This window comes from Elephas maximus, chromosome 2 (assembly GCF_024166365.1).
Source record: "Elephas maximus indicus isolate mEleMax1 chromosome 2, mEleMax1 primary haplotype, whole genome shotgun sequence".
NCBI lineage: Eukaryota > Metazoa > Chordata > Mammalia > Proboscidea > Elephantidae > Elephas > Elephas maximus.
In genome coordinates, this window is record NC_064820.1 from 45,115,149 (window position 1) to 45,143,088 (window position 27,940).

Here is a 27,940-nt window from a genome sequence, read left to right on the forward strand (position 1 = left end):
GTCAGAATTGAGCCAATGGCAACAGGTTGGTTTGTTTTTACTTTATCTTTGTGTTAGCATGATTTTCTTTACAGTGTTCAGCAACATATTTTTAGTAGTAGGCAGAAAAATAATAGGGTTCATTCAAAGTTGGAGTTTTCCTGGATTACAGAAAGAATGGAAAGCAATGACATTTGATAATACTGGCAAGAGTGGTCAAAGGGATCTGAATTGGATGAAGGAAAGAACTGAAGATGGGAGGAGCAAGACAGAATGGGAGAAAAGTAGATGCCAAGAAACTGGAGGTCTTGATGAAGTTTAAGAACAGGTTAGTGGGCATAAGTGAGGGTGACAGCTGAGATATTAGTTACGGTGAGTCAAAGGGTTAAATGTTGGATTTTTCAGGTTTTCAGATTTCAAAGGCAGCTCAGTTTTGGTGAAGACAAGGTCAAGGTCATAGATAGAAATGTGAGTAGCTGTAGTGGAATGGATATAGGAAGTTACGAGGCAACAAGAAATAATTGGCAGTTCACATGATACAGAAATCACCCACGATTTTGACAGGATTTCGCATGGAAAGAATGATTATAATCTGGATACATTTTGTAAACTCTGTTCATTACCTAAATCTTACATTTTCATGCAGACCCAGGCTTAAGAAGAACTAAACTATGAGTCAGAATCAACTTGAAGACAACTGGTGGGACTGACAATAATAAAGAATTTTGTAATAACTGAATAAAGTGGACATTATGTATCTTCTTCACCAAGGGGGCATTTCAAGAAAGAGACTATTGTAGCTCCTGTATGGGACTAAGTTAATTACTAACCTTCATTATATCTTACTTGAACCAACAAAGGTCTCTCTAAAGGTGATAATAATAATCCCTTAAATGGGGATCCAGTCTGTGTACAGTTCTAGAAAACTTAGGTGACTTTCAGGAAAGTCATAGGTTTGGAATGGCAATGTGTGGTGTAAACATAACTTTTCAGAAATAGTTTCAAAACAGCTAGAGGGGTTTAAGGTGACTGAAGATAGCTACTTGCATTAGTAAATCAGGCTCTATAAAGGGAATATTGCAGGAAAACAAATGTAAATTTGGATTTTCATTGGCAGGGTAAAAAAAAAAATCTCATTTGAATAGCTCAGAATCAGTGTAATCCCTACTTCAGCAGTAGTTTAATTTTTACTTATCTCAAGTCTTAGATAATTTGTTTTACCTAGTCTATGTATTTGCTAAAATTACATCACCAGGTGAATGTTACTGAAGACTGTGGACCCCTGTATATTTTCTAAAGAGATCAAAGCTATGCCTCCCTCTCTTTTTAAAGTGAGTCTTCCAGGGTGGCAAGGGGAGTGTGCTGTCACATTGTGTGGATTGCAACTAATGTCACAAAACAATATGTGTATAAATTTTTGAATGAGAAATTAACTTGAACTGTAAACTTTTATCTAAAGCACAATAAAAAAGAGTCTTATCTTCACCTGAAATCTTTAGTGTACTAAATTTTTCCCATTATATATCATTACATTTACTGAAGCAACTCTTCAGCCAAAAACTTAACAGTTATGCTGTCTTCTGAGGAGACTTACTTCATAGGCCAAAGAAGCCACATTCCAGGGTCTGCGGTAGTATGTCAAGGTGTTTCCATCTCGAACCCGGTCACAGAGGCCATTGTAGAACTCATTGTCAAAAGGAGTACTTAGGGGATCCATCCCTAAAATGTTGATCCTGAAAATAAGCAGAGTAGCTTCAGGTGCAGAAATACCACACCTTTTTAGTGCCAGATAGACCTCTGTAGCAGGGGAAAGAGAAAGAGAGTTTTAGTTCTTGTCACCGTCGCCTAGAATGGGTGCAGTATAATCAGAACAGAAGAAAGAGCCTGTTTCCCACAGCTCAGTGTCTCTGGCAGAAAGGATACCTTAGCAGGGCCTTATAAACTCTTTCAGGCGATTCAGGCGATTTCAGAGCAAAATGAAAGAACTGCAGTAAATAGGGCACAAGAGACCATCTGGCTCCTGTAGTCTAGCTCTGCTGCTGTAAGTCTTACCTAATCTCCTTTAGTGAACCAAGAGCTGATGCTGTAATACCAACCATTTAAGTTATTCGCGAACAGAGCATCTCAGGGGAAAATATAACATATGCATGTAATTTTTCATATATGAATCAGCAGTGGGGCTCCTCTCTCCTCATTCTCTTTAAACTTAAGCCTTTTCTTTCAGCTGTCTCATGGCTTGTCAAGAACCTCATTCTTTCCAGGCTCATACAAAGCTTATTGTACTTTCCAAGAGGAATACAAAAGTTTCAGCAAAGCAGCCTTGAAAGTTCCACTTTTTATCCCCAGCAAAATACTTTTATTTGGTAAGTTTTAATTCAGAAGCAGGAATTTTGTTTAGCCTTAAAAAGGTGAAGTATTGATTTGTAGACTTAAAAACAATAGGTAGTCCATTACCTATGAATGCATAAACAAAATGGAATATTATTCAGCCATGAAGAGAAATAAAGTTCTGATATGTGCTACAACATAGATGAAATTTGAAAACGTTATGCTAAGTGAAATAAGTCAGACAAAAAAGATGAATATTGTATGACCCTATTTAGATGAAATATCTAGAATAGGCAAATACATAGAAACAGAAGGTAGATTAGTGGTTACCAGGGAATGAGGGGAGTGAGAAATGGGAAGTCATTGCTTAATGGGTACAGAGTTTCTGTTTGGGATGATGAAAAGTTTTGGAAATAAAGAATGGTGATATTTACCCAGAAAAACAAAACAAAACAATATATGAAAGAAAAGCAGTTAGTTCTTTGTGAAGTACACCTTTGTTAATTAGGGGAACACAGACCTTGCTCAATCCGGAATGGATGGCCCCAGGCCAGGAAGGCCAGTATGGAAGTTAGAGTCTCATCCCTATAACTTTGGTTGATATGAAAGGATAAACTCTTCTATTACTCTAGATCACATCCTTAACACCAATAAGCTGGATTAAAATCTGGATGTTGGTTTCAAGAACAATTTGTCAAAGGGCGTGGATGACTTACAGTAATCCCATTACCAATAGGAGAAAAATAATTGAAAGAGTATCTTATTTCTAGTGGGTAAGTTAAAAACAGCATCCTCATATGAGCAGCCATTTTTTTAAAATAAACTTTGAATCTACCAAGAAAATGAACATTGTGGCCCAACTTCAATGGAAGGCAAGTTAAGAAATTGATACATGAGTAATTTTCTCAAGAATAACCACCTCTCACTCCTTACCCCACCCAAAATACATTTCATGAAAAATGCTATGACCCTAAAGTTCTAATACAGAGCCAAAAATTAAGCATACTAACTTGAGTATTCCCATGAGGCTGTCAGTTTGTTTTATTGTGGGGGCTTGTGTGTTGCTGTGATGCTGGAAGCTATGTCACCGGTATTTAAATATCAGCATGGTCACCTATGGCAGACAGGTTTCAGCTGTGTTTTATTGACTATGCAAAGGCATTCAACTGTGTGGATCATAACAAATTATGGATAACATTGCAGAGAATGGGAATTCCAGAACACTTAACTGTGCTTATGAGGAACCTGTACATAGATCAAGGGGCAGTTGTTCAGACAGAACAAGGGGATGCTGATTGGCTTAAAGTCAGAAAAGGTGTGCGTAAGGGTTATATCCTTTCGCCATACCTACTCAATCTGTATGCTGAGCAAATAATCCGAAAAGCTGGACTATATGAAGAACAGGGCATCAGGACTGGAGGAAGACTCATTAACCTGTGTTATGCAGATGACACAACTTTGCTTACAGAGAGTGAAGAGGACTTGAAGCACTTACTGATGAAGATCAAAGAGCACAGCCTTCAGCATGGGTTACACTTAGACATAAGGAACACAAAAATCCTTACATATGATATGATAAACAGAGAAAAGACTGCAGTTGTCAAGGGTTTCATTTGACTTAGATCCACAATCAACACCCACTGAAGCAGGAGTCAAGAAATCAAAAGATGCATCACATTGGGCAAATCTGCTGCAAAAGACCTCTTTAAAGTGTTGAAAAACAAAGATTTCACCTTGAAGACCTAAGGTGCGGTTGACCCAAGCCATAGTGTTTTCAATCGCCTCATATGCATGCAATAGCTGGACAATGAATAAGGAAGGCCGAAGAATTGATACCTTTGAATTGTGGTGTTGGCAAAGAATATTGAATATATCACAGACTGCCAAACGAATGAACGAATCTATGTTGGAAGGAGTACAACCAGAATGCTCCTTAGAAGCAGGGATGGTGAGACTGTCTCACATACTTTGGACATGTTATCAGGAGGGATCAGTCTCTGGAGAAGGACATCATGCTCGGTAAAGTAGAGGGTCAGCAAAAAAGAGGAAGACCTTCAATGAGATGGATTGATACAATGGCTGTGACAATGGGTTTAAGCATAACAACAATTGTGAGGATGGCACAGGACCAGGCAGTGTTTCATTCTGTTGTACATAGGGCCGTTATGAGTCAGAACTGACTTGACAGCACCTAACAACAACAACTTGAATAAGAGAAGAATAATAAGAAACACTATATACCTGCTTTACTTTCTTAAACATCTTATCCCTCATGTTAGATTAAAATTTTCATCCCAATTCTTCATCCCTCCCTGTTTCTACATCCTTGCCATGGCCTCATCACGGACAAAGTACACTTCCTTATTCTTGGCTTTGTGCCTGGTCAGGTGACTTGCTTTGGCCAATGGTGTGTTCTAAAAATTGACAATGTGCATATTAAGAACCTAGGCATTAAGAGGCGTCTGGTGGAAGAAATGGAATGTGTGGCTAATTGCCTCCATGAACAACTGCCTCCTTTGTCATGAGACCAGAAGAACTGGATGATGCCTTGCTACCATTACTGAACATTTTGATAAAAGAGTCTGCAGGAGAATCTTGATCAAAAGGGAGAAAATACAGAAACATTTCAAATTCTCAATGGATTCTAGACATTCTGGAGATGTCAGGCTGGAGGAAACCCTGGAACTATTGCCCTGAAATAATCTTTAACACTTGAACCAAAAATATCCCCTGAATAGTCCTGCAGTTAAATAACCAACAACACAGATAACAACCTAAGGCTATGACAAAGGGCAGCACCAGCCAGATAACAACAACAGGTAAAGAATTCCTGATAATAAGACAAAATTAAAAGATTTAAAACAGAGAACCAGAGGCATCAATCTGTAAACGATGACAACATCAAAAAATAAAAGGGGGAATAAATGGTATAGGTATAGAACTTTCAAATGGAGAAGAAATCAAAGTGATATCAAGTAATAAATGACTGGTTTAAACTGAGGAAGAGAAGAGAAAATTTCAGTGTAACCACAAAGATATTACAAATCTACTCATCAAAATAAAAAAGAAGAAAAACATAAAGACTTAGTAAACATAAAATCTACAATAACAAAAGAAATGAAAAGAAGTTCCATAAACAGAAGGAACTCAGCACAAGAACTCGACATACATAAAACAAATTCTAACAGCACTGGAAAGAGAAATAGACAGTTCCAAAATAAAAATAGGAGACTTAACACACCACTCTTAGTAAAAGACAGAACATCTAGAAAGAAAACTCGACAAAGATACAGAAAATCTAAAGACCACAGTCGATCAAATTGACCTCATAGACATATATAGAACATTCCACCCAACAGCAGTAAAGTATACCTTTTTTTCCAGTGCACATGGAATATTCACCAGAATAGACCACATTTTAGGCCAGGAAGTAACCCTCAATAAAATCCAAAACACAGAAATAATACAAAGAATCTTCTCTGATCATAATGCCATAAGAGTAGAAATTAACAGGAAGAAAACAAACTAAATAAAAAACTTGGAAACTGAATAACACCTTACTTAAAAGCCACTGGATAGTAGAAGACATCAAAGATGGAATAAAAGAATTCCTAGAAACAAATGAGAATAAAAGCACATCGTACCAAAACCTCTGGCACACAGCAATGGCAGTGCTCAGAGGTTAATTTATAGCAACAAATGCACACATCAAAAAAGAAGGGCCACAATCAAAACATTAGCCCTATAACTAAAACAAATAGAAAGAGAAGAGCAAAAGAAGCCCATGGCCACCAGAAGAAAGGAAATAATAAAGATCAGAACGGAAATAAATGAAATAGAGAATAAAAAAAACAGTAGGAAGGATCAACAAGACCAAAAGTTGGTTGTTTGAAAAGGTCAACGAAATTGACAAACCAGTGACTGAACTGACAAAAGAAAAATATTAGAGGAAGCAAACAACCCAAGTAAAAAAATGAGATGGGGGACATTACAACAGACCCATCTAAGATAAAAAGGATCATAGCAGAGCACTATGGAAAACTACACTCCAACAAATATGAAAACCTAGAGGAAATGGACAAATTTCTAGAAATACGCAGCCTACCCTAAACTAATACAAACTGAGGTAGAAAACCTGAACAGACTCACAACAGAAGAGGTTGAAGAGGTAAACAAAACAAAACAAAAAAACTACATCCCCCCCCACAAAAAACCTTGACCAGGATGGCTTCACCGGAGAATTCTAACAAACATTCATAGAGGAGCTCACACCAATACTATTCAAGCTATGTCAGAGCATAGAAAAGGAGGGAATATTCCCAAATACAGTCTATGAAGCCAGCATAACCCTGTTACCAAAGTCAGGCAAAACCAAAACCAAACCAAACCCACTGCTGTTGAGTCAATTCCGACTCATGGTGACTCTATGAGACAGAGTAGAACTGCCCCATAGAGTTTCCAAGGAGCGCCTGGTGGATTTAAACTACCCACCTTTTTGTTAGCAGCAGTAGCTCTTAAGCCACCAGGGTAAAGACACCACAAAAAAAGAAAATTACAGACCAATATGGCTCACGAATATAGATGCAAAAATTCCCAACAAAATTCTAGCCAATAGAATTCAGCATCATAAAAAAAAAAAAATACACTATGACCAACTGGGATTCATACCAGGTATGAAAGGATTGTTCAACATTAGAAAATCAATCAATGTAATCTATCACATAAATTATACAAAAGAAAGGAATCATGTGATCATCTCAATCGATGCAAAAAAGGCATTTGATAAAGTCCAACACTAATTCTTGAGAAAAACTCAATAAAATAGGAATAGGAGGAAAATTCCTCGACATAATAAAACGTGTCTATGCAAAACCAAGGGAGCCATGGTGGCACAGTGGTTAACGGCTCAACTCCTAACCATCAGGTAGGCAGTTCCTGGGGCACAGAAACCCTATGGGGCAGTTCTACTCTGTCCGATAGGGTTGCTGTTGTTGTTGTTAGGTGCCGTCGAGTCGATTCCGACTCACAGCGACCCTACTCACAACAGAATGAAACACTGCCCGGTCCTGTGCCACCCTCACAATCGTTGTTATGCTTGAGCTCATTGTTGCAGCCACTGTGTCAATCCACCTCGTTGAGGGTCTTCCTCTTTTCCGCTGACCCTGTACTCTGCCAAGCATGATGTCCTTCTCCAGGGACTGATCCCTCCTGACAACATGTTCAAAGTATGTGAGACAGTCTCACCATCCCTGCTTCTAAGGAGCATTCTGGCTGTACTTCTTCTAAGACAGATTTGTTCATTCTTTTGGCAGTCCATGATATATTCAATATTCTTTACCAACACCACAATTCAAAAGCGTCAACTCTTCTTTGGTCTTCCTTATTCATTGTTCAGCTTTCACATGCATATGATGTGATTGAAAATACCATGGCTTGGTTCAGGCGCACCTTAGTCTTCAGGGTGACATCTTTGCCTCTTCAGCACTTTGAAGAGGTCCTTTGCAGCAGATTTCCCCAATGTAATGCGTCTTTTGATTTCTTGACTGCTGCTTCCATGGCTGTTGATTGTGGATCCACGTAAAATGAAATCCTTGACAACTTCAATCTTTTCTCCATTTATCATGATGCTGTTCATTGGTCCAGTTGTGAGGATTTTTGTTTTCTTTATGTTGAGATGTAATCCATACTGAAGGCTGTGGTCTTTGATCTTCGTTAGTAAGTGTTTCAAGTCCTCTTCCCTTTCAGCAAGCAAGGCTGTGTCATCTGCATAACACAGGTTGTTAATGAGCCTTCCTCCAATCCCGATGCCCCATTCTTCTTCATATAGTCCAGCTTCTTGGATTATTTGCTCAGCATACAGATTAAATAGGTATGGTGAAAGAATACAACCCTGACGCTCGCCTTTCCTGACTTTAAACCAATCAGTATCCCCTTGTTCTGTTTGAACAACTGCGTCTTGATCTATGTAAAGATTCCTCATGAGCACAATTACGTGTTCTGGAATTCCCATTCTTTGCAGTGTTATCCATAGTTTGTTATGATCCACACAGTCAAATGCCTTTGCATAGTCAATAAAACACAGGTAAACATCCTTCTGGTATTCTCTGCTTTCAGCCAGGACCCATCTGACATTAGCAATGATATCCCTGGTTCCACGTCCTCTTCTAAAAACAGCCTGAATTTCTGGCAGTTCCCTGTTGATATACTGCTGCAGCCGTTTTTGAATGATCTTCAGCAAAATTTTGCTTGTGTGTGATATCAATGATATTGTTCTATAATTTTCACATTCGGTTGGATCACCTTTCTTGAGAATAGGCATAAACATGGATCTCTTCCACTCAGTTGGCCAGGAAGCTGTCTTCCATATTTCTTGGCATAGACCAGTGAGCACGTCCAGCGCTGCATCTGTTTGTTGAAACATCTCAATTGATATTCCATCAATTCCTGGAGCCTTGTTTTTCACCAATGCTTTCAGAGCAGCTTGGACTTCTTCCTTCAGTACCATCAGTTCCTGATCACATGCCACCTCTTGAAATGTTAGAATATCGACTAGTTCTTTTTGGTATAATGACTCTGTGTATTCCATCTTCTTTTGATGCTTCCTGCATCTTTTAATATTTTCCCCATGGAATCCTTCACTATTGCAACTCGAGGCTTGAATTTTTTCTTCAGTTCTTTCAACTTGAGAAATGCCGAGAGTGTTCCTCCCTTTTGGTTTTCCATCTCCAGCTCTTTGCACATGTCATTATAATACTTTGTCTTCTCAGGAGGCCCTTTAAATCTTCTTTTCAGTTCTTTTACTTCATCAATTCTTCCTTTTGCTTTAGCTGCTCGACGCTCAAGAGCAAGTTTCAGAGTCTCCTCTGACATCCATCTTGGTCTTGTCTTTCTTTCCTGTCTTTTCAGTGACCTCTTGCTTTCTTTATCGGTGATGTCCTTGATGTCATTCCACAACTCATCTGGTCTTTGGTCACTAGTGTTCAATGCATCAGATTTGCTCTTCAGTTGGTCTCTATATTCAAGTGGGATATACTCAAGGTCATATTTCGGCTCTTGCGGACTTGCTCTGATTTTCTTCAGTTTCAGCTTGAACTTGCATATGAGCAATTGATGGTCTGTTCCACAGTCAGCCCCTGGCCTTGTTCTGACTGATGATATTGAGCTTTTCCACCGTCTCTTTCCACAGATGCAGTCAATTTGATTTCTGTGTGTTCCATCTGGCGAGGTCCATGTGTATAAAAAAAAAAAAAAAAAATAGTCGCCGTTTATGTTGGTGAAAGAAGTTACTTGCAAAGAAGAAGTCATTGGTCTTGCAAAATTCTATCATTCAAAATAGTCGCCGTTTATGTTGGTGAAAGAAGGTATTTGCAAAGAAGAAGTCATTGGTCTTGCAAAATTTTATCATTCAATCTCCAGCAGTGTTTCTATCACCAAGGCCATATTTTCCAACTACTTATCCTTCTTCTTTGTTTCCAACTTTCGCATTGCAATCACCAGTAATTATCAATGCATCTTGATTGCATGTTCGATCCATTTCAGACTGCAGCAGCTGATAAAAATCTTCTATTTCTTCATCTTTGGCCCTAGTGGTTGATGCATAAATTTGAATAATAGTCATATTAACTGGTCTTCCTTGTAGGCATATGGATATTATCCTATCACTGACAGTGTTGTACTTCAGGATAGATCTTGAAATGTTCTTTTTGACAATGAATGCAACATTATTCCTCTTCGAGTTGTCATTCCCAGCATAGTAGACTATATGATTGTCCTATTCAAAATGGCCAATACCAGTCCATTTCAGCTCACTAATGCCTAGGATATCGGTGTTTATGCGTTCCATTTCATTTTTGACGATTTCCAGTTTTCCTGGATTCATACTTTGTACATTCCAGGTTCCGATTATTCATGGATGTTTGCAGCTGTTTCTTCTCATTTTGAGTCATGCCACATCAGCAAATGAAGGTCCCAAAAGCTTTACTCCATCCACATCAAGGTCGACTCTACTTTGAGGAGGCAGCTCTTCCCCAGTCATCTTTTGAGTGCCTTCCAACCTGGGGGTCTCATCTTCCAGCACTATATCAGACAATGTTGCGCTGCTATTCATAAGGTTTTCACTGGCTAATGCTTTTCAGAAGTAGACTGCCAGGTCCTTCTTCCCAGTCTGTCTTAGTCTGGAAGCTCAGCTGAAACCTGTCCTCCATGGGTGACCTGCTGGTATCTGAATACCGGTGGCATAGCTTCCAGCATCACCGCAACACACAAGCCTGCACAGTACGACAAACAGACAGACACGTGGGGGACAGGGTTGCTATAAGTCAGAATTGACTCAATAGCAATGGATTAAAAAAAAAAATACAAAACTAACAGCTAACATCATTCTCAATGGAGAGTGGCTGAAAGCATTCCCTCTGAGAACCGGAAGAAGACAAGGATGCCCTTTATCACCACTGCTATTTAACATTGTGCTGGAAGTCCTACCTAGAGCAATAAGGCAAGAAAAAGAAACACAGGGCATCCAAATTAGTAAGAAAGAAGTAAAACCATCCCTATTTGCAGATGACATGATAGTATACATACAGAATACTAAAGATTTCATAAGAAAACTACTGGAACTAATAGAAAGATTCAGCAGAGTAGCAGAATACAAGATGAACATACAAAAATCAGCTGGATTCTTATACACCAAACAAAAAGAACCATATTAAAGGAAACCAGAAAAACAATACCGTTTATAATAGCACCTAATTAAATAAAATACTTAGGAATAAATCTAACCAGGGATGTAAAAGTCCTATACAAAGAAAACTACAAGAAAACCAAAAAAGACCTACATAAGTGGAAAAACATCATGGATAGGAAGACTCAGTCCTACCCAAAGCAATCAACAGATACAAGAAATCAGGATCCAGGTACCAACAGCATTCTTTAACAAGATGGAAAAACTAATCATTAACTTTATATGGTAAGAAAACAGGCTATGAATAAGTAAAGCACTACTGAAGAAGAACAAAGTATGACACCTCACACTACCTGATCTCAAAGCCCACTACACAGCCATGATAGTAAAAGCAGCCAGGTACTGGTATAATGACAGACATATAGATCGATGGAACAAAATTGAGAACCTAGACATAAATCCATACACCTACATTCAGCTGATCTTTGACAAAGGCCCAAAGTCCATTAAACAGGAAAAAGACAGCCTCTTTAACATATGTTGCTGGCAAAACTGGATGTACATCTGTAAAAAAAATGAAACAGGACTCATACCCCACAACATACACAAAAAAATAATTAAAAATGTATCAAACACCTAAATATAAAACCTAAAACTACAAAGATCATGGAAGAAAAAATAAGGACAATGCTTATTGTTGTTAGGTGCCATCGTGTTGGTTCCGACTCAAAGCAACCCTATGTACAACAGAACGAAACAATGCCATGTCCTTCACCAACCTCAGAATTGTTATTATGCTTGAGTACATTGTTGCAGCCACTGTGTCAATCCATCTCATTGAGGGTCTTCTCTTTTTTGCAGACCATTTGCCTTACCAGGCATGATGTCCTTCTCCAGGGACTGGTCCTCCCTGATAACATGTCCAAAGTATGTGAGACAGTCTTGCCATCCTTGCTTCTAAGGAGCATTCTGGTTGTACATCTTCTAAGACAGACTTGTTCTTCTGGCAATCCATGGTATATTCAATATTCTTTGCCAACACCACAATTCAAAGGTATCAATTCTTCTTTGGCCTTCCTTATTCATTGTTCAGTTTTGCATGCATATAAGGCGATTGAAAATACCATGGCTGTGGAGAAAAGCTGAGAGTATGGCCCCTGACACCCTTTCAGCTCAGTAATGAGTCCACTCCTAAGGTTTACCCTTCAGCCAAAGATTGAACAGGCCTATGGAACAAAACAAGACTAAAGGGGCACACCAGTCCTGGGGCAGGGACTGGAAGGTAGGAGGGAACAGGAAAGCTGGTAATAGGGAATCCAGGGTTGAGAAGGGAGAGTGTTGACATGTCGCAGGGTTGTTAACCAGTGTCATACAACAAACAATGTGTGTACTGTTTGATGAGAAACTAGTTTGTTCTATAAACCTTCATCTAAAGTTCAATTAAAAAAAAGAAAATACATTGGCTTAGGTCAGGTGCACCTTAGTCTTCAAGGTGACATATTTGCTTTTCAACACTTTAAAGAGGTCTTTTGCAGCAGATTTGCCCAAAGCAATATATCATTTGATTTCTTGACTGCTGCTTCCATGGGTGTTGATTGTAGATCCAAGTAAAATGAAATCCTTGACAACTCCGTTTATCATGATATTATTTATCGGTCGAGTTGTGAGGATTTTTGTTTTCTTTATGTTGAGGTATAATCCATACTGAAGGCTGTAGTCTTTGATATTCATTAGTAAGTGCTTCAAGTCCTCTTCACTTCCACCGTGTAGAAGAATTTTCACAGACTATGCCTCCCTGCAGTGTTTCGTTCTGTTGTGCATAGGGTAGCTCTGAGTCGGAATTGACTCAACGGCACCTAACAACATAACAATAACATGCCTCTCTGCACAGTTTCAGCTTGACCTGTAAACTTTTTTTATCTTAAGTTTAAAGTTTCAAAGAATATAATTCTCCAGCATGTAGTATTTATACTTTAAAATATAACTGTTTTATTGCTTTAAAAAATAGGTCCAATAGAGTAGAAATGCTATAAAAAACAAAACAAAACCATACTTGTTGTCAATTCTGAGTCAAAGCGACACTAGAGGACAGAGTGAAACTGCCTTATAGGATTTCCAAGGAGCAGCTGGTAGATTTGAACTGACCTATTCGTTAGCAAATAAATGCTATAATGATAAATATCAAATCGTTATTGTATGTATATTTCTTTAACAGCAGGAAATTTTAGACTGTTCCCTTTTTTTCTTGAATTCATATTTCTATTCCATTTTTCCCATGTAATTTTAAATAAATGTAACGTATTTTTATACTTGAAAATTTCTATTGATCACCGTATCATACTTTTCTATACCAAAAAGACATAACTGAAATTTTTAAATATTAGATATCCTTTGACCATAGGCTCTAAGTATTAAAACTTTTCATTTGAATTGAATTATCAATATTAGGATATAATTGATCAAAACAACATAACTATATTATAAATTATTAAAATAACTATAACTATGCATAAAATTTTATTGGAAATGTATTTCTCAATACAATGGATGGAGCTACTTTTTTAAGTTAATTCATTAGTTGTATTGTCCATGGATAAACATGCTTAGAAAGAGACAGGGCTCAGCATCAATTTTATTCTTACTCTCCATTTTTATAGTTGTAAATACTGAGAAACTTTATTCACATATATAAGTAGATAAGAATAGAAAGAATTTGTTATAGCAATGTCACTCAATTCTTTGACTTTCTTTTCAATTACATGTCAAAAAAATTACAATTTTTGGTAGTCTTTCACCAAAAATTATTTTTATGGTCTTTTATCTGATAAATTTATTAGGACATCTTTCAATGTTGTTGAAAAAAAAGTACTGGACTGATTAGATAGTAGATAAGGACTACTTTAGGTGAAGGGAAGGACAATACTCAATAAAGGGAAGGTCAGCTGAATTGGACTGCACCAAAAGCAAGGATGTTTCCTGGATAAACTGAATGCTTTGAAGGTTAGTGGAACAAGGACGGGGGTTCGGGGACTATGGCTTCAGGGGACATCTAAGTCAATTGGCAAAAGAAATTCTATTAAGAAAACATTCTGCATCCCACTTTGAAATATGGCATCTGGGGTCTTAAATGCTAACAAGCAGCCATCTAGGATGCATCAATTGGTCTCAACCCACCTGGATCAAAGGAGAATGAAGAACACCAAGGTCACAAGATAATTGTGAGCCCAAGAGACAGAAAGGGCCACATGAACTAGAGACTTACATCATCCTAAGACCAGAAGAACTAGATGGTGCCCGGCCACAACCGATGACTGTCCTGACAGGGAGTACAACAGAGAACCCCTGAGGGAGCAGGAGAACAGTGGGATGCAGACCCCAAATTCTCACAAAAAGACTGAGACTAGAAGAATCCCAGCGGTCATGGTCCCCAAACCTTCTGTTGGCCCGAAGACAACTCATCAGACATGGAATGGACTGGTCAAGGGGTTGGAGAGAAATGCTGATGAGGAGTGAGCTACTTGTATCAGGTGGACACTTGAGACTGTGTTGGCAACTCCTGTCTGGATGGGAGATGGGAGGGTAGAGAAGGTTAGAAACTGGCAAAACGTTCACAAAAGGAGAGACTGGAAGGAGGGAGTGGACTGACTCATTAGGGGGAGAGTAAATGGGAGTATGTAGTAAGGTGTATATAAGTTTATATGTGAGAGGCTGACTTTATTTGTAAACTTTCACTTAAAGCACAATAAAAATTATTAAAAAAAAAAAAAGTATTGGAGGCCACCTGTATTGGTTTCCCTTTGTTAGTTGCCATCAAGTTGGTTCATACTCATGGTGACCCCATGTACAATAGAATGGAAAGTTGCCTAGTTCTGTGCCATCTTCACAATCACTGATATGCTTGAGTCCATTGTTGTGGCCACTGTTTATTTCGCGTGTCTTCTACTCAGGGGGCTTATCTTCCAGCACTATTTTGGACAATATTCTGTCGTGATCCATAGAGCTTTCTTTGGCTTATTTTCGGAAGTAGATCAACAGGGCTTTCTTCCTAGTCTGTCTTAATCTGGAAGCGCTGTTGAAATCTGTCCACCACGAGTGAACCTGCTGGTATTTGAAATACTGATGGCATAGCTTCCAGCATCATAGAACATGCAAGCTGCAACAGCAGACAAACTGACTGATAGGTGGTGTATTAGTTTCTTGTAAAAAAAAAAAAAAAATTACCGCAAACTTGGTGGCTTAAAACAACAGAAATGTATTGTCTCACAGTTCTGGAGGCCAGAAGGCTGAAATCAGTTTCGCTGAGCTGAAGCCAAGGTGTTGGCAAGTCCATGCTCCCTCTGAAAGCTCTAGGGGAGCTTGTTTGCCTTGTTTGTCTTCCGGCAGCTGCCAAGCCACATCACTCCAATCTCTGTCTTCATTGTTATAGGGCTGTTTCCTTTTCTGTGTGTTTGACGTGGCTCCGCTATTATAGAGGCAGCCCATCCAGCCTAGAATGAGCCAATTTTTTCTCCTTCTACCTCTCTCTTATAAAGGCATTTAGGGCCTACCTAGATAATCCAGGATAATCTCCTCATCTGAAAATCCTTAATTTAATTACATTTAGCAATAGCCTTTTTTCCAAAAAAGGTAACATTCACAGGTTCCTGGGCTTAGGAAATGGACATACCTTTGGGAGCCATTACCAGGCTACCACACCACCTAATTCACATTACAGTTCAATTGAATACCAATATTTGGAATTGTTTCTAGGTTTTCCCATCCCATAGTAAGATGTGAGAGGGGTGAGGGGAGGACTCTTATTTTGGAATGTGGGAGGTCGGTGATTGTAAAAGGAAAGAAGAGAAAGGAGCAAGGCAAGGTCATGAAAGCTCCATAAAAATCAAAACCAAACCCATTACCATTGAGTTGATTCCAACTCATAGCGACCCTATAGGACAGAGTAGAACTGCCCCATAGAGTTTCTAAGGAATGCCTGGGGGATTCAAACTGCCGACCTTTGATTAGCAGCCATAGCTCTTACCCACTACACCAAAGCTCCATAAACACATTCAAAATTCCTGGGGGACGGAATTGCTGGGATGGGGACTGTGGGGACCATGGTCTCGGGGAGCATCTACATCAATTGGCATAACATAGTTTATAAAGAAAATGTTTTACATTCTGCTTTGGTGAGTAGCACCTGGGGTCTTAAAAGCCTTTGAGTGGCCATCTAAGATACTCCTCTGGTCTCACCCCTTCGGGAGCAAAGAAGAGTAAAGAAAACTAAAGACACAAGGAAAAGTTCAGTCCAAAGGACTAATGAATGGACCACAATTACCATGGCTTCCACCAGTCTGAGTCTAGTACAACTAGGTGGTGCCTGGCTACCAACACTGATTGCTGTGACAGGGATCACAATAGAGGGTCCAGGACAGGTCTTGAGAAAAACGTAGAAAAAAATTCTAACTCAAAAAAAAAAAAAGGCTTACTGACCTGACAGAGACTGAAGAAACCCCAAAAGTATGGCCCCGGGACACCCTTTTAGCTCAGTAATGAAGTCACTCCTGAGGTTCACCCTTCAGCTAAAGATTAGACAGGCCCATAAAATAAAATGAGACTGAAGGGGCACAATAGCCTAGGGGCAAGGACTAGAAGTCAGGATGGGCAGGAAAGCTGGTAATAGGGAACTCAAGGTCGAGAAATGAGAGTGCTAATATGTCATGGGGTTGTTAAACAATGTCGTAAAAGAATATGTGTACTAACTGTTTAATGAGAAGCTAGTTTGTTCTGTAAACCTTCATCTAAAGTACAATAAAAAAAAAAGAAAGGAGCAAGGGCTTGACAACTTGAATGTCACTGAACTACCAGGTTCGTCAATTTCTTTTTTAATAATTCATTTTTGTTATTGTTGTTGAAAATATACACAGCAAAACATACACCAATTTAACAATTTCTACGTGTAAAATTCAGTGACATTGATTACATTCTTCGGGTCGTGCAACCATTCTCATCCTCCTTTTCCAAATCATTCCACCACTGTTAACACAAACTCACTGCCCTCTAAGCTTCTTTTTAAGTTGCTGTTGTCAATTTGACCCTATACAGATAGTTATTTGAAAGACAGACTGGTCTGACAGAGCCTGGAGGAACTCCCAAAACTATGGCCCCCAGATGCTCTCTTGACCCAGAACTGAAACCATGCCCGAAGCCCACTCTTCAGACAAAGATTAGACGGGACTATGAAACAAAAAACAATACATGCAAGGAACGTGCTTCTTAGTTCATTCAGATATACAAGACCAAATGGGCAGCTCCTAAAAAAAAACAGGATGAGAAGGCAGGAAGGGACAGAAACTGGTCAAATGGACACAGGGAACCAGGGTGGAAAAGAGGAGTGTGCTGTCACATTGTGGGGATTGCAACCAATGGCACAAAACAATATATGTATAAATTTTTGAATGAGAGATTAACTTGAGTTATAAACCTTCACCTAAAGCACAATTAAAAAAAAAAAAGATGCCGGCCAATTTTATGAAAAAATGTACATGTGGAAGTTGAGGACTTAGGGGAATTATTCCTTTAAAACTTACCTAATCTTTGTGCGCCCCACAGTATTCATGCCCCAGTTTGAAGGTTATTATTTTACGGGACAGCAAATTGACCAGTTGGTTGGTTCCATCTGGAAAGTTACAACGAACCAGATCCACAGACTAAAGCACAATGAAGGAAGAAAGGTTTTGAAACTTTTGACCTGGTTCCTTTACTACGGAGACAGCCTGTCTAGTCCAGAATGAGCCAACTTTTTCAGCCAAGAATCATGAAAACTTCTCGTGGATGGAATGTCATCGCTTGAGAAATTTTTTAAAAATGTGTTCTTTGGCAGCACTTAGAGATGCCTGTTTTCACACCTGCATCTAGAACCACAGGCAGTTCCAATTTACCAGGCGAACTGACAAGAAAGCTCCCTCCACGGAAGTGGTGTTATGCTTCGATCACAAGAAAGTAATTCCTTGCATATTGTACACAGTTTACATCTGGCTTGGATTTATATTTAGTCAATGAATACAAGATGGGTTGGGGGATTTCCCTAAAAACTTACGGAAGATCTCAGATGCCTATAAGACCGCAGGCTGAAGCATTTGTCATACAGTTGAATTATCCTGAAATACAAATTTAAATTAGGGAGCCCTTCCAATGAAAAAAAGTATAAATTAATGACTGTGAGTGCTTGCGGCTTTCATACGTGACAGGGTATGACTGTATGACTGCTGGTAAAAGGGTTTCTAGATGGAATTGTGTAGAAGCACTTTATAATCATGTTGCTATGGTTGTGATGTTTACTCTTATTACTTTTCTTAGTCTCATAGCCCCATATAAGAATGAGGGTTTATAGTTAATAAATATATAGTGTTAAGGGTGTCGAAGAATACCATAAATAAAATAAAACATGTCTGAAAACTTCTTAAATATCAACTATTAATTTATACCACTCTTCTATACTCTTGTAATTCAAATACCTGGGTAATACAGAGCTACATAAAAAGTTTCATTATTTTTGAAGGTTACTTTGAAGTTAAGGTGTTGATTTTTAGGCTTTGTAATTGAGGAAGTGATGTGGGTGGTGGTGGGGGCATGGGGTGAAGGAGAAAGTAAAGTGGCATAATGGAAAAAATATACTTGTATATAAGTCACAGAAATATAAGTTTTAGTTCTTCTAAAAACTAATTAGCCAAATGGCCTTGATTATTTTACTCAGCTCTTATATGTAAAGTGAATATAATACCTCCCTACAGTCTCTGGGTTATACAAATGGTTAGTGTGTTTAGCTGGTAATAGAAAGGTTGGTGGTTTGAGTTCACCCAGAGGTACCTCAGAAAAAAAAAAAAAAAAAAAAAACTTGTCACACCTACTTTCAAAAAATCACCCACTGAAAACCCAGTGGGGCACAGTTCTACTCTGACACACATGGAGTCACCATGAGCTGGAATCAACATGACGACAACTGGACAACTGGTAACAATCTCACAGGAGTATTATAGAAATCTATAGAGTAGAAAGTATAAAAATATTTTGAAAAGTACAAAGTAGTATGCAAATGAAAGCTGTCATAAAACAGTTGGTTATATGAAAACTAAATTTGTTATAGGTTATTGCACATGGTAAAAGAGAGTTTAGTAAAAAATATTGATGGATGGTAACCATCAGGGCCTACCTTATTTTCCTCTTCTGTGGCTGAATTTCTTCATAGGTAGGGCCTCACCCTTGATTTAGCGTTTAAAACTCAGTGCTGTGATGTTTCCTAATGCTAATGCTGACCCTGATATAGCAAGAGATATTTAAGGAGCACTAGATAGCTCTCAGAAACCCTGGTGGCGTAGTGGTTAAGTGCTATAGCTGTTAACCAAAAGGTCAGCAGTTCAAATCCACCAGTTGCTCCTTGGAAACCTTATGGGGCAGTTCTACTCCATCCTATAGGGTCCGTATGAGTTGGAATCAACTTGATGGCACCAGACAAAAACAACAGCAAAGCTAGCTCTCTGGGATGCCTCATTTCAAAACTCCCTGGCAAATGCTCAGGGTTCTTCACTGTTCAGTCATGGCTGAGGAAACGAAACCAGAACAGCCCCAAATTTTTACAATTCGGGTCATCTGGAATGATAACCAAAACAGGAAAAATTACAGGGCAAAGCCCTGCTAGAAACCTAACCTCTGTCCTAGAAAACAAGGGCAGCGTACATGTTGCCTAGCAACCAAATCTCTTGCCTGTCAGATTTTGAGCAGAGTCGGAAACAGTGGTGCCCTGCTCAAAGATAACAGCCGACTGTGCTACTTTGAATGTGTGTCGCTCTCCACAGTCCTGCCAATAATCCAATCTCACACATTAGGCTCCTGAAAGGGCTCTCTATGCCTCTTCTGAGTCTTTCATTCCAGGACTTTGACCTGTAATTTTTCCCATCTGATTATTGTTCCAATTCACCCAATTGTAAAAATTTAGGTCTGCTCTGGTTTTACCTCATCTGCCATGACTGAACCAGTTGGAATCAGTTTGAAGCCCCACAAACGCTATATAACAAATTTTTCTTTTCCCCCCGCAAAAGAAACCAATGGATTATGAATGTTTGTTTTCAGCAAAGGGGTCCAAGATTTCTACACTCTTTTCCTGTAAGACAAGCTGCACATTTGCACTGAGTGAGACTAAGTATCATATGCAATTCCCTGCTCGAAGCCCTTTTGTTTAAATTCAGCAGAAAAGTGTTTCTTGAATTCCAAATAAAGCAAAATAAAGTAGCAATGGTCTTTCACCGTAGACTCATAATCTCTCCCCAAGGAAAGCACCAAAAAGAGTCAGAACTCACTCAAGCATACAGAGACCTGGGTATAAGGTCTTGGACTATTGCCATACCGATTACTGCCAATTGCTAAGAGGGCCTGCCTAACTTTGGGGCTCATGACCATTCAATTGGTTCAGGATTCCAACCATTAGGCTGATAGCTAAAGGTACTATGGGTAATATTTGAATGCTCTTTGGACATGGCTTTAAAAAGTATTAAATAAAGGCTATGTGCAAATCTTTGACTGGTATCTGACTCTTGGTATCCTGGAATTTTTTGTTTTTTCTTTTGTGTTTAAAGAAGCAGAAATTTTGCCCAGCCTAGAGAGATGTGATGTCTCAATTTTTGGCCAAAGCTGATACAGAGGTCTTATCTTAGGAACTGCTTAGAACCTTAGTCTAGATTTTCTCAATCTTGGCACTACTGACATTTTGGGTTTGGGTTGTCCTGTACACCACAGGATGTTTAGCAGCATCTCTGACTTCTATCCACTAGATGCCAGTAGCAACCTATCCACTAGTTGTGACAACCAAAACTGTCTTCAGACATTGTCAAATGTCCCCTGGGGAGAAAAATAGCCCTGGTTGAGAACCACTACCTTAGTCCATGATATGGATTGATTTGTGTCCCCCCAAAAGATATGTTGAAGTCCTCATCCTAGTACCTGTGAATATGACCTATTTGGAAATAGTCTTTGAAGACATTATCAGTTAGGTTAACATAAGGTCGCATTGGAGTGGGGTGGGTCATACTATATGACTGTGCCTTGTAAAAAAGGGGCAGAAACACAGAGACAGGGAGACAGAGGAAGGATGCCATGTAATGCTATAGCTGCAAGCCAAGGAATGCCTGTATCTACCAGAAGCTAGGTGAGAGGCACAGAACAGGAGGAGTCACATGGCTGACACCCTGATCTCAGACTTCCAGCCTTCAGAACTGTAAGACAATAAACTTTTGTTCTTACAAGCCACCTAGTTTGTGGTATTTTGTTATGGCAGCCTTTGGAAACTAATACAGTCCTTCTATCAGCCTTGTTCCTACCATCACCCCCATTTCTTTCTTCTCCCCAACTCCAGTCCTTGGAGTGGAGTCCTGTCTCTGAATTTCTTTCCAGGGACCTGGTGACAGTCTTAAATGATGTCAAATTGACAGTATTTTAGAAAGCATATATTCATATATTCTCATTTTGCTGTTGTTGTGAACCTTTGCGTCAATTCTGACACATAGTGACCCTACAGGACAGAGTAGGACTGCCCTCATAGGGTTTTCAAGGCTGTAATCTTCATAGGAACAGATCACCAGGTCTTTCCTCCCAAGGAGTGGCTGGTGGGTTTGAACTTCTGATCTTTTAATTAGCAGCTAAGCACTTAATCATTTCACCACCAGGGCTCCTTATAATCTCACTAATTAGTTAATTTATTTGTCCATCCACCAAGTATTTATCAAACCTTTATTATGAACCACGTACTGAGAACATGAGAATGAAAAGACACATTATATTACAGGTGATGAAATAGAGCCGTGTGCCATCTCTGTCAATATGCCACTGGATGAGGGAACAGCTGTGTCTCTGTTGGGGACAATTTGCCAACAAATCTACCTAAGGTATCTTTATGTAAAACAGTTCAGAACATCAGAACAACTGGTGGAAACTATTCAGTGGATGGCTCTGGGATGCCGTCTGAGCACATGAAACAGAACAACGTATTTAGTGGCGATAACTCCTAGAGCACAGATCTCTACATACTAGTCTCCCTTCTGCATGACCCTGAGTTCTAAACTGTCCTAGACTTACCATCTGAGCTTACAGGCACTTGGCTGCAGCCTCTATACTTTGCATGGAAAATGAGTGAAACTTCAGCTCTCCGGTGTAAACCAGAATCTCATCACCATTACCCTCTGGCATCAGAACTGCTTTTCCTGACCCCATTCCTCCTGAGTCAACTCTAGAATGCTGGAACTTCCTGAGAATTTATAATAAGGTATAGGTCCAGGGGAAGTGCCAATGGAAGACAGCCTGCCTGGCAACTCAAGTATTGGAGTTGAATTGCCAGAGCCACTACTGGCAATTCGATTCCAAATGTTAACATGCCATTTTAACATTGCTATGTCAAGTGAACTATTTCATCTCCTACTGGACTCAGAAGTCATCACCTAGTATCCTAATAGTCTATTATGCAAACCTCTAGTGAGGCCAGGCAGTTAGTCCCAATCATCCTGAGACACTTATTCAGAGCTTATTCTCTTTCAAGCTCAAAAGTCATTCAGACAATACAGACCCACGGCCTACTTTCTGTACCAGCTCATACTCTCGTACCCTCCTATCACCATAGGACAGATGGGAATCGTTTTCTCTCATCTTCATCTGGAAAAAATCAAGCAGAATACAGACCCATAGCCCGCTGTTCGTGCCAGCTCAGACTCTTCCACCACTCTGTCACGGCAGGGGAGACGGGGATCGTTTTCACAATCATCTTCGTCTGAAAAGTCTCCGCAGTCATTGTCACCATTACACAGGAGCTGCCTCTTTATGCACCTGCCTGCAAGCAAAATCAGAAAAGGCACTGTGTGTTCAGGCCAGATTTCCCTCTTTCTGAAGTAACGTTGAAGGTGAGGGCTGAGAAAGATGCTTTTGAATTATTTGCACAGGATATACTGATGGCCCTTTTGGGGGACTCTTTCACACTTGGAAATAGGAGTGTCTACAAGCACTTTTATTTCTTTTCACTCATGTGTACCCAGAGAAAGCCAAAATGAACAAGTTGATTGCAAGGATTACCTGTGCCACATTTAAAGTCATTTCCGCAGTCATCCTCAACCTCCTCACAGGGCTCTGTGGGTACACACTGCCATCGGTCTCCCACGGAGTCAAGGCACCTCTGCCCATTAAATTGTCCAAAGACCTCGATAGTTCTTGAGCGGAACTGCACAAAACCAGCTGGAAGGATTAGAGCATCTAACACCAAAAAAGGATTATTGTCTAAAACGCCATCCGTATCGCCCAAACCCAAATGATTTGATGGTTTTAAGATGGCAGAAGGAAAAGCCGTCACTAACGTTGCTTAACCGGTTGCTGTCGAGTGGATTTTTACTCATGGTGATCCCATGTGTGTCAGAGTAGAACTGTACTCCTTAGGGTTTTCAGTGGCTGTAATCTTATGAAATGGTGTTCTGGTGGCACAATGGTTAAGCACTTGGCTGCTAAATGAAAGGCTGGCAATTCGAAACCCCACTGGTTCTGCTGAAGAAAGACCTGACCATCTGCTCCCATAAAGATTGATTATAGCCAAGAAATCCTATGAGTCAAAATAGACTGAGTGGCATCTAACAATAACAATCTTATAGAAGTAGATTGCCAGGCCTTTCTTACCCTGCACTGCTGGGTGGATTCAAACTGCCAATCTTTTGGTTAGTAGCCAAGTGCAAACAATTTGCATGGGGTCACCATAAGTCAGAGATGACTCAATGATAACTAACAACGACCGTAAATGTTGCTTAAAGTAACACTTCACGTTCTATGTTTTGCAGTCATCGTTTACAGAAACTGATTCCTCCTGACGCTCATATCACATACCTGGCAACATTCAGATTTCCCTCTAAGGTGAGTCACAGGCATTTAGATGTTTCTTCTTCTGGGTCTGGAGTTCAATTGGGAGGGCTCACTGCCTCATAGTCATGTCTGTGTTGTGGAGATGCTGAGACAGTACAGTTTCCACTTCGAGAGGTTGGGGGAGTGGAGACGAACACTTACCTTTTGTTTGAGGCAAGGGTCACATTGCGACCATTCACTCCAGGTGCTCATTCTGCAGTCTATGGGAGATGGAGCGCCACTCCCTTGCACTGTCTGCTGGGAGTAACTAACAGAATAGAACACATCAATTTATAATGATTGTTTCATGTGCCTATTTCTAAGAAATCTCAACAAATCGGTTTAATTAATTTACCACTTTTCCGTTTCCAGATCATAGTACCTATCCTTTTACTATATCTCTCATTTGATACTTGGTCACATGCTGTTTTGTATTCTCAACTTGTCTTGTTGTTTAATTCTTGTACTATTATTATTTAACGTTCAACAAAACAACAATAACGGTGATGAGGAAAACCAGCAAGACATCCTGCTAGGCCTTTTACACTGATTAATCTTATCTTTCCAACTGGATTATAAAGTCACTGAAGCTAGAAACTGTTTACTTTCTACGTATCCCCAGAAAACCAAAGCCCTTGCCATCGAGTCGATTCCCACTCATAGCGACCCTATAGGTCAGAGTAGAACAATCCCATAGGGTTTCCAAGGCTGTAAGTCTTTATGGAAATAGACTAACACATCTTTCTCCTGTGGAGTGGCTGGTGGGTTTGAACTGCCAACCTTTTGGTTAGCAGGCCAGCACTTAGCCACTGCACCACCAGGACTCCCTATATCCCCCACAGAGTCTGGCAAAGCCTGTAGCTAAAAAACCAGTTGCTATTGTGTGGATTCCAACTTATGGTGACCCCATGTGTTCCAGGATAGAATTGTCCTCCACAGTGGCTGATTTTTCAGAAGTACATCACCAGTCTTTCTTCCAAGGTGCCTCTGGGTAGACTTGAACCACCGATCTTCTAGTTAGCAGTTGAGCACATTAACTGTACCACCCAGGGACTCCTAGCAGGTGTCTCAAAAATCAGGTTTTCCGACCCTTGTCTCTTATATGTCCTAAACTGAATGCCCTTACCACTTCACACTCTACTTATGGGCTTATTCCTGATCTTTCTGGGTTTTAAGAGCATAGATTTGGCATTTATGGGCTCCCGACCTTCCCCAGACCCATGCTCAGCATCACTTGTATGTCTTTGAACTTTCTCTCCCTCCTGGTTCATCATTTGGATGTTTTCTGGTTCCAATGCCGCCATGGATAAATTCCTTATTCATGACAGAAATAAAGAACAGAGCCACTAAACATACACCCTACAAACTTTCTACTTCCATGTGTCTAAATTGGCACCTTTCTCTTTCATAATGAAGCTTCTCATGCTGGAGGGTTTGCTAGGTAAGACCAAGCTTGCACTAAAGCTCCAGACCCCAGCTCCTCTTTGAGAACTTGATCAACTGAATATCTCTTCTATTTCAGACTCTCCCTCACCACCAGTTCCTTTCCATTTGTAACATAATGTGTTCGAGTCTTTGACATTAAACATAAACAAACACCCTTCCTGAATTCCACGTTTCCTTCCAACTATCCCCATTTCTGTCCTTCCCTTCACAGTACTTATTAAAGAAAAAAAAAAAAAAAACTAGTATTAACAAATTTTTGTTTCTCTCTCATCCTAAAATAAATAAATAAATAAAAACCCTTTGCAAATACTCCTTCAACCCTACATGTCTAAATTCTCTTTCCTTTTGACTCAAGTTTCTTGAAAAAGAACTTTGCACCATTGGCCTTCTGTTCCTTACCTCCTAATCACCGGTCAATCCTCCTGCCTCATGGACACTGCTCTTGCCAAAGCTGACGATCACCATGTTGTTCAATACCTTTGGTTCCTCTCAATTGTTATCTTACTGACTTCTTCAAAGTGGTTGATGTAGTTGACTGACTGTCTTGCTTTTCAAAACTCTCGTTTCCCTTGAACAGGGTGATACTGGGCTTCTTTCATCTCTGTCCAGTTCTTCCTAGTCTCCTATGCAAGCTCCTCCTCCTCTGATAGTCCCTGAAATGCTGTTTATCCTCGAGTCCTGTCCTTGGATCTATTTTCTTCTCTATACTTTTCCTTTCACAGGGCTTTCATTTTCATGTATATGCTAATGACATCCAGTGGTAAATCTCCAGTCCAGATCTCCCTTCAGAGTTTTAAACTCTTGGACACAACTCCCAATGGGGCATCTACATTTGAATGTCTTCATGACCCATTGAACTAAAAGTATCCTGAAACAAATCAATATTTTCTCTCCTCTCTCAAACCTTCTTCTCCGTGTTCACTGTTATGGTAAATGGCCCTTCCATTTATGCAGTTGCCTTGCCAGAGACCTGAAACACGTTGCTAATAGTTTTGTAAATACACCTACCCCTCACTTATCAACTATCTTGTTATCCTACATTTCACATTTACGACAATTGTAAAAAATCTACTATCCAATTTTTTGCACATTAAAGATGCACGTCTGGTGTTAAACCTTTCATGACCAGTGGGACATATAGCCCCCACCTACATTTTCTGCCTCTCAGGTCCATATATGTCCCACATAATATTTTGTGATCTGATGTAGTCATCTTCCATTTTTGCACAACACCAATTTTCACATAATGACCTGGTCTTTGGAACCTAACCACGTCAATAAGTGAGAAGTGAGTGTAGTTCTTAAATCTATCCATCCCTTTTCATCTCTTTCAAACATTTCTCTGTTCCATGTTAATATTACCTCACTTCTTGGTAACTACAATAATTTTTCTAATTCAGTTTCTATAAGGCACCCAAAGGAATCTTTAAAAAAATTTAACTATACACTTTCCCTACTGAAAACTTTTCAGTAGCTCCCATTGCTCTTCTGATAAGGTCCAAATTTCCTGACATAGACATCCAAAGACATCCACAGCCTGTGGCTTATGTTACCCTACATGGCAAAAAGAACTTTGCAGATGTGACTCAGAAGAGATTATCCTGGAATATCCAGATAGGTCCATTCTAATCACATGAGTTCTTAAAAGTAGAAGAAAGACTTAGCAGAGTGGATCAGAGAGATGCAAAGACTTAAAAAGAGGCAAAACCAATTCAAAGAACAAAAGGGACTTCACCCAGTTTCTGGCTTTGAAGATGAAGGAAGGAGCAATGAGCCAAGGAATGCAGGCACCCTTTAGAAGCTAGGAATAGTAAGGAAATGGATTCTACTTTAGAGCCACCAGAAAGGGATGCAGCCTTGATGATGCCCTGATTTTAGCTCAATGATACCCATTTCAGACTTCTGACCTCCAGAGCTGTAAAATAATAAACTTGTGTGTGTGTTTTTTTAAACCACTATGTTTGTGGTCATTTTTCACAGCAGCAATAGGAAATTAATATGTATGACCTAGAGAGCTCTATGTAGCCTACCCCCTTCCTAATTCTCCAACTTGACTTTCCTCCATCTAAGCTCTGGTCACATTGAATTTTAAATTCCTGAGACAAGTCATTTTTTTCCTCATGTCTTCATGCTTTTAACCACAGTATTCCCTGAACAATGAATAAGGAAGACCAAAGACAAATTGATGACTTTGAATTATGGTGTTGGTGAAGAATATTGACTATAACATGGAACCAGAAGAATGAATGAATCTGTCCTGGAAGAAGTACAGCCAGAATGCTCCTTAAAAGCAAGGATGGCAAAACTTCATCTCACATACTTGGACATGTTATCAGGATGGACCAGTCCCTGGAGAAAGGCATCATGCTTGGTAAAGTATAGGGTCTGCGAAAGAGAGAAAGACTCTCAACAAGACAGACTGACACAGCGGCTGCAACGATGGGGTCAAACACAGCACCGATTATGATGATGGCACAGGACCAGGCAGTGTTTTGTTCTGCAGTACATAGGGTTACTATGAGTTGGAACCAACTCGAAGGCACCTAACAACAACTAACACAACCTTCCTTTTCACTACACTGATCCCATCCTGGATATAATTTCATT

The 27,940-nt window shown here is 39.7% G+C and overlaps 1 protein-coding gene across 1 annotated transcript in view; it reads right to left on the reverse strand.

Moving 5' to 3' along the window:
- Positions 1 to 25,191, reverse strand: part of C9 (complement C9) — a 54,068-nt gene extending 28,877 nt beyond the window's left edge. Inside the window, exons 1-5 of the mRNA XM_049859402.1 lie at positions 25,106 to 25,191; positions 24,050 to 24,155; positions 23,078 to 23,222; positions 22,691 to 22,838; positions 1,574 to 1,712 (exon numbers count right to left, since the gene is read on the reverse strand). Coding sequence (XP_049715359.1) covers positions 1,574 to 1,712; positions 22,691 to 22,838; positions 23,078 to 23,222; positions 24,050 to 24,155; positions 25,106 to 25,191 — 624 coding nt within the window. The remainder of the gene's footprint in view (positions 1 to 1,573; positions 1,713 to 22,690; positions 22,839 to 23,077; positions 23,223 to 24,049; positions 24,156 to 25,105) is intronic.
- Positions 25,192 to 27,940: the final 2,749 nt, after the last annotated feature.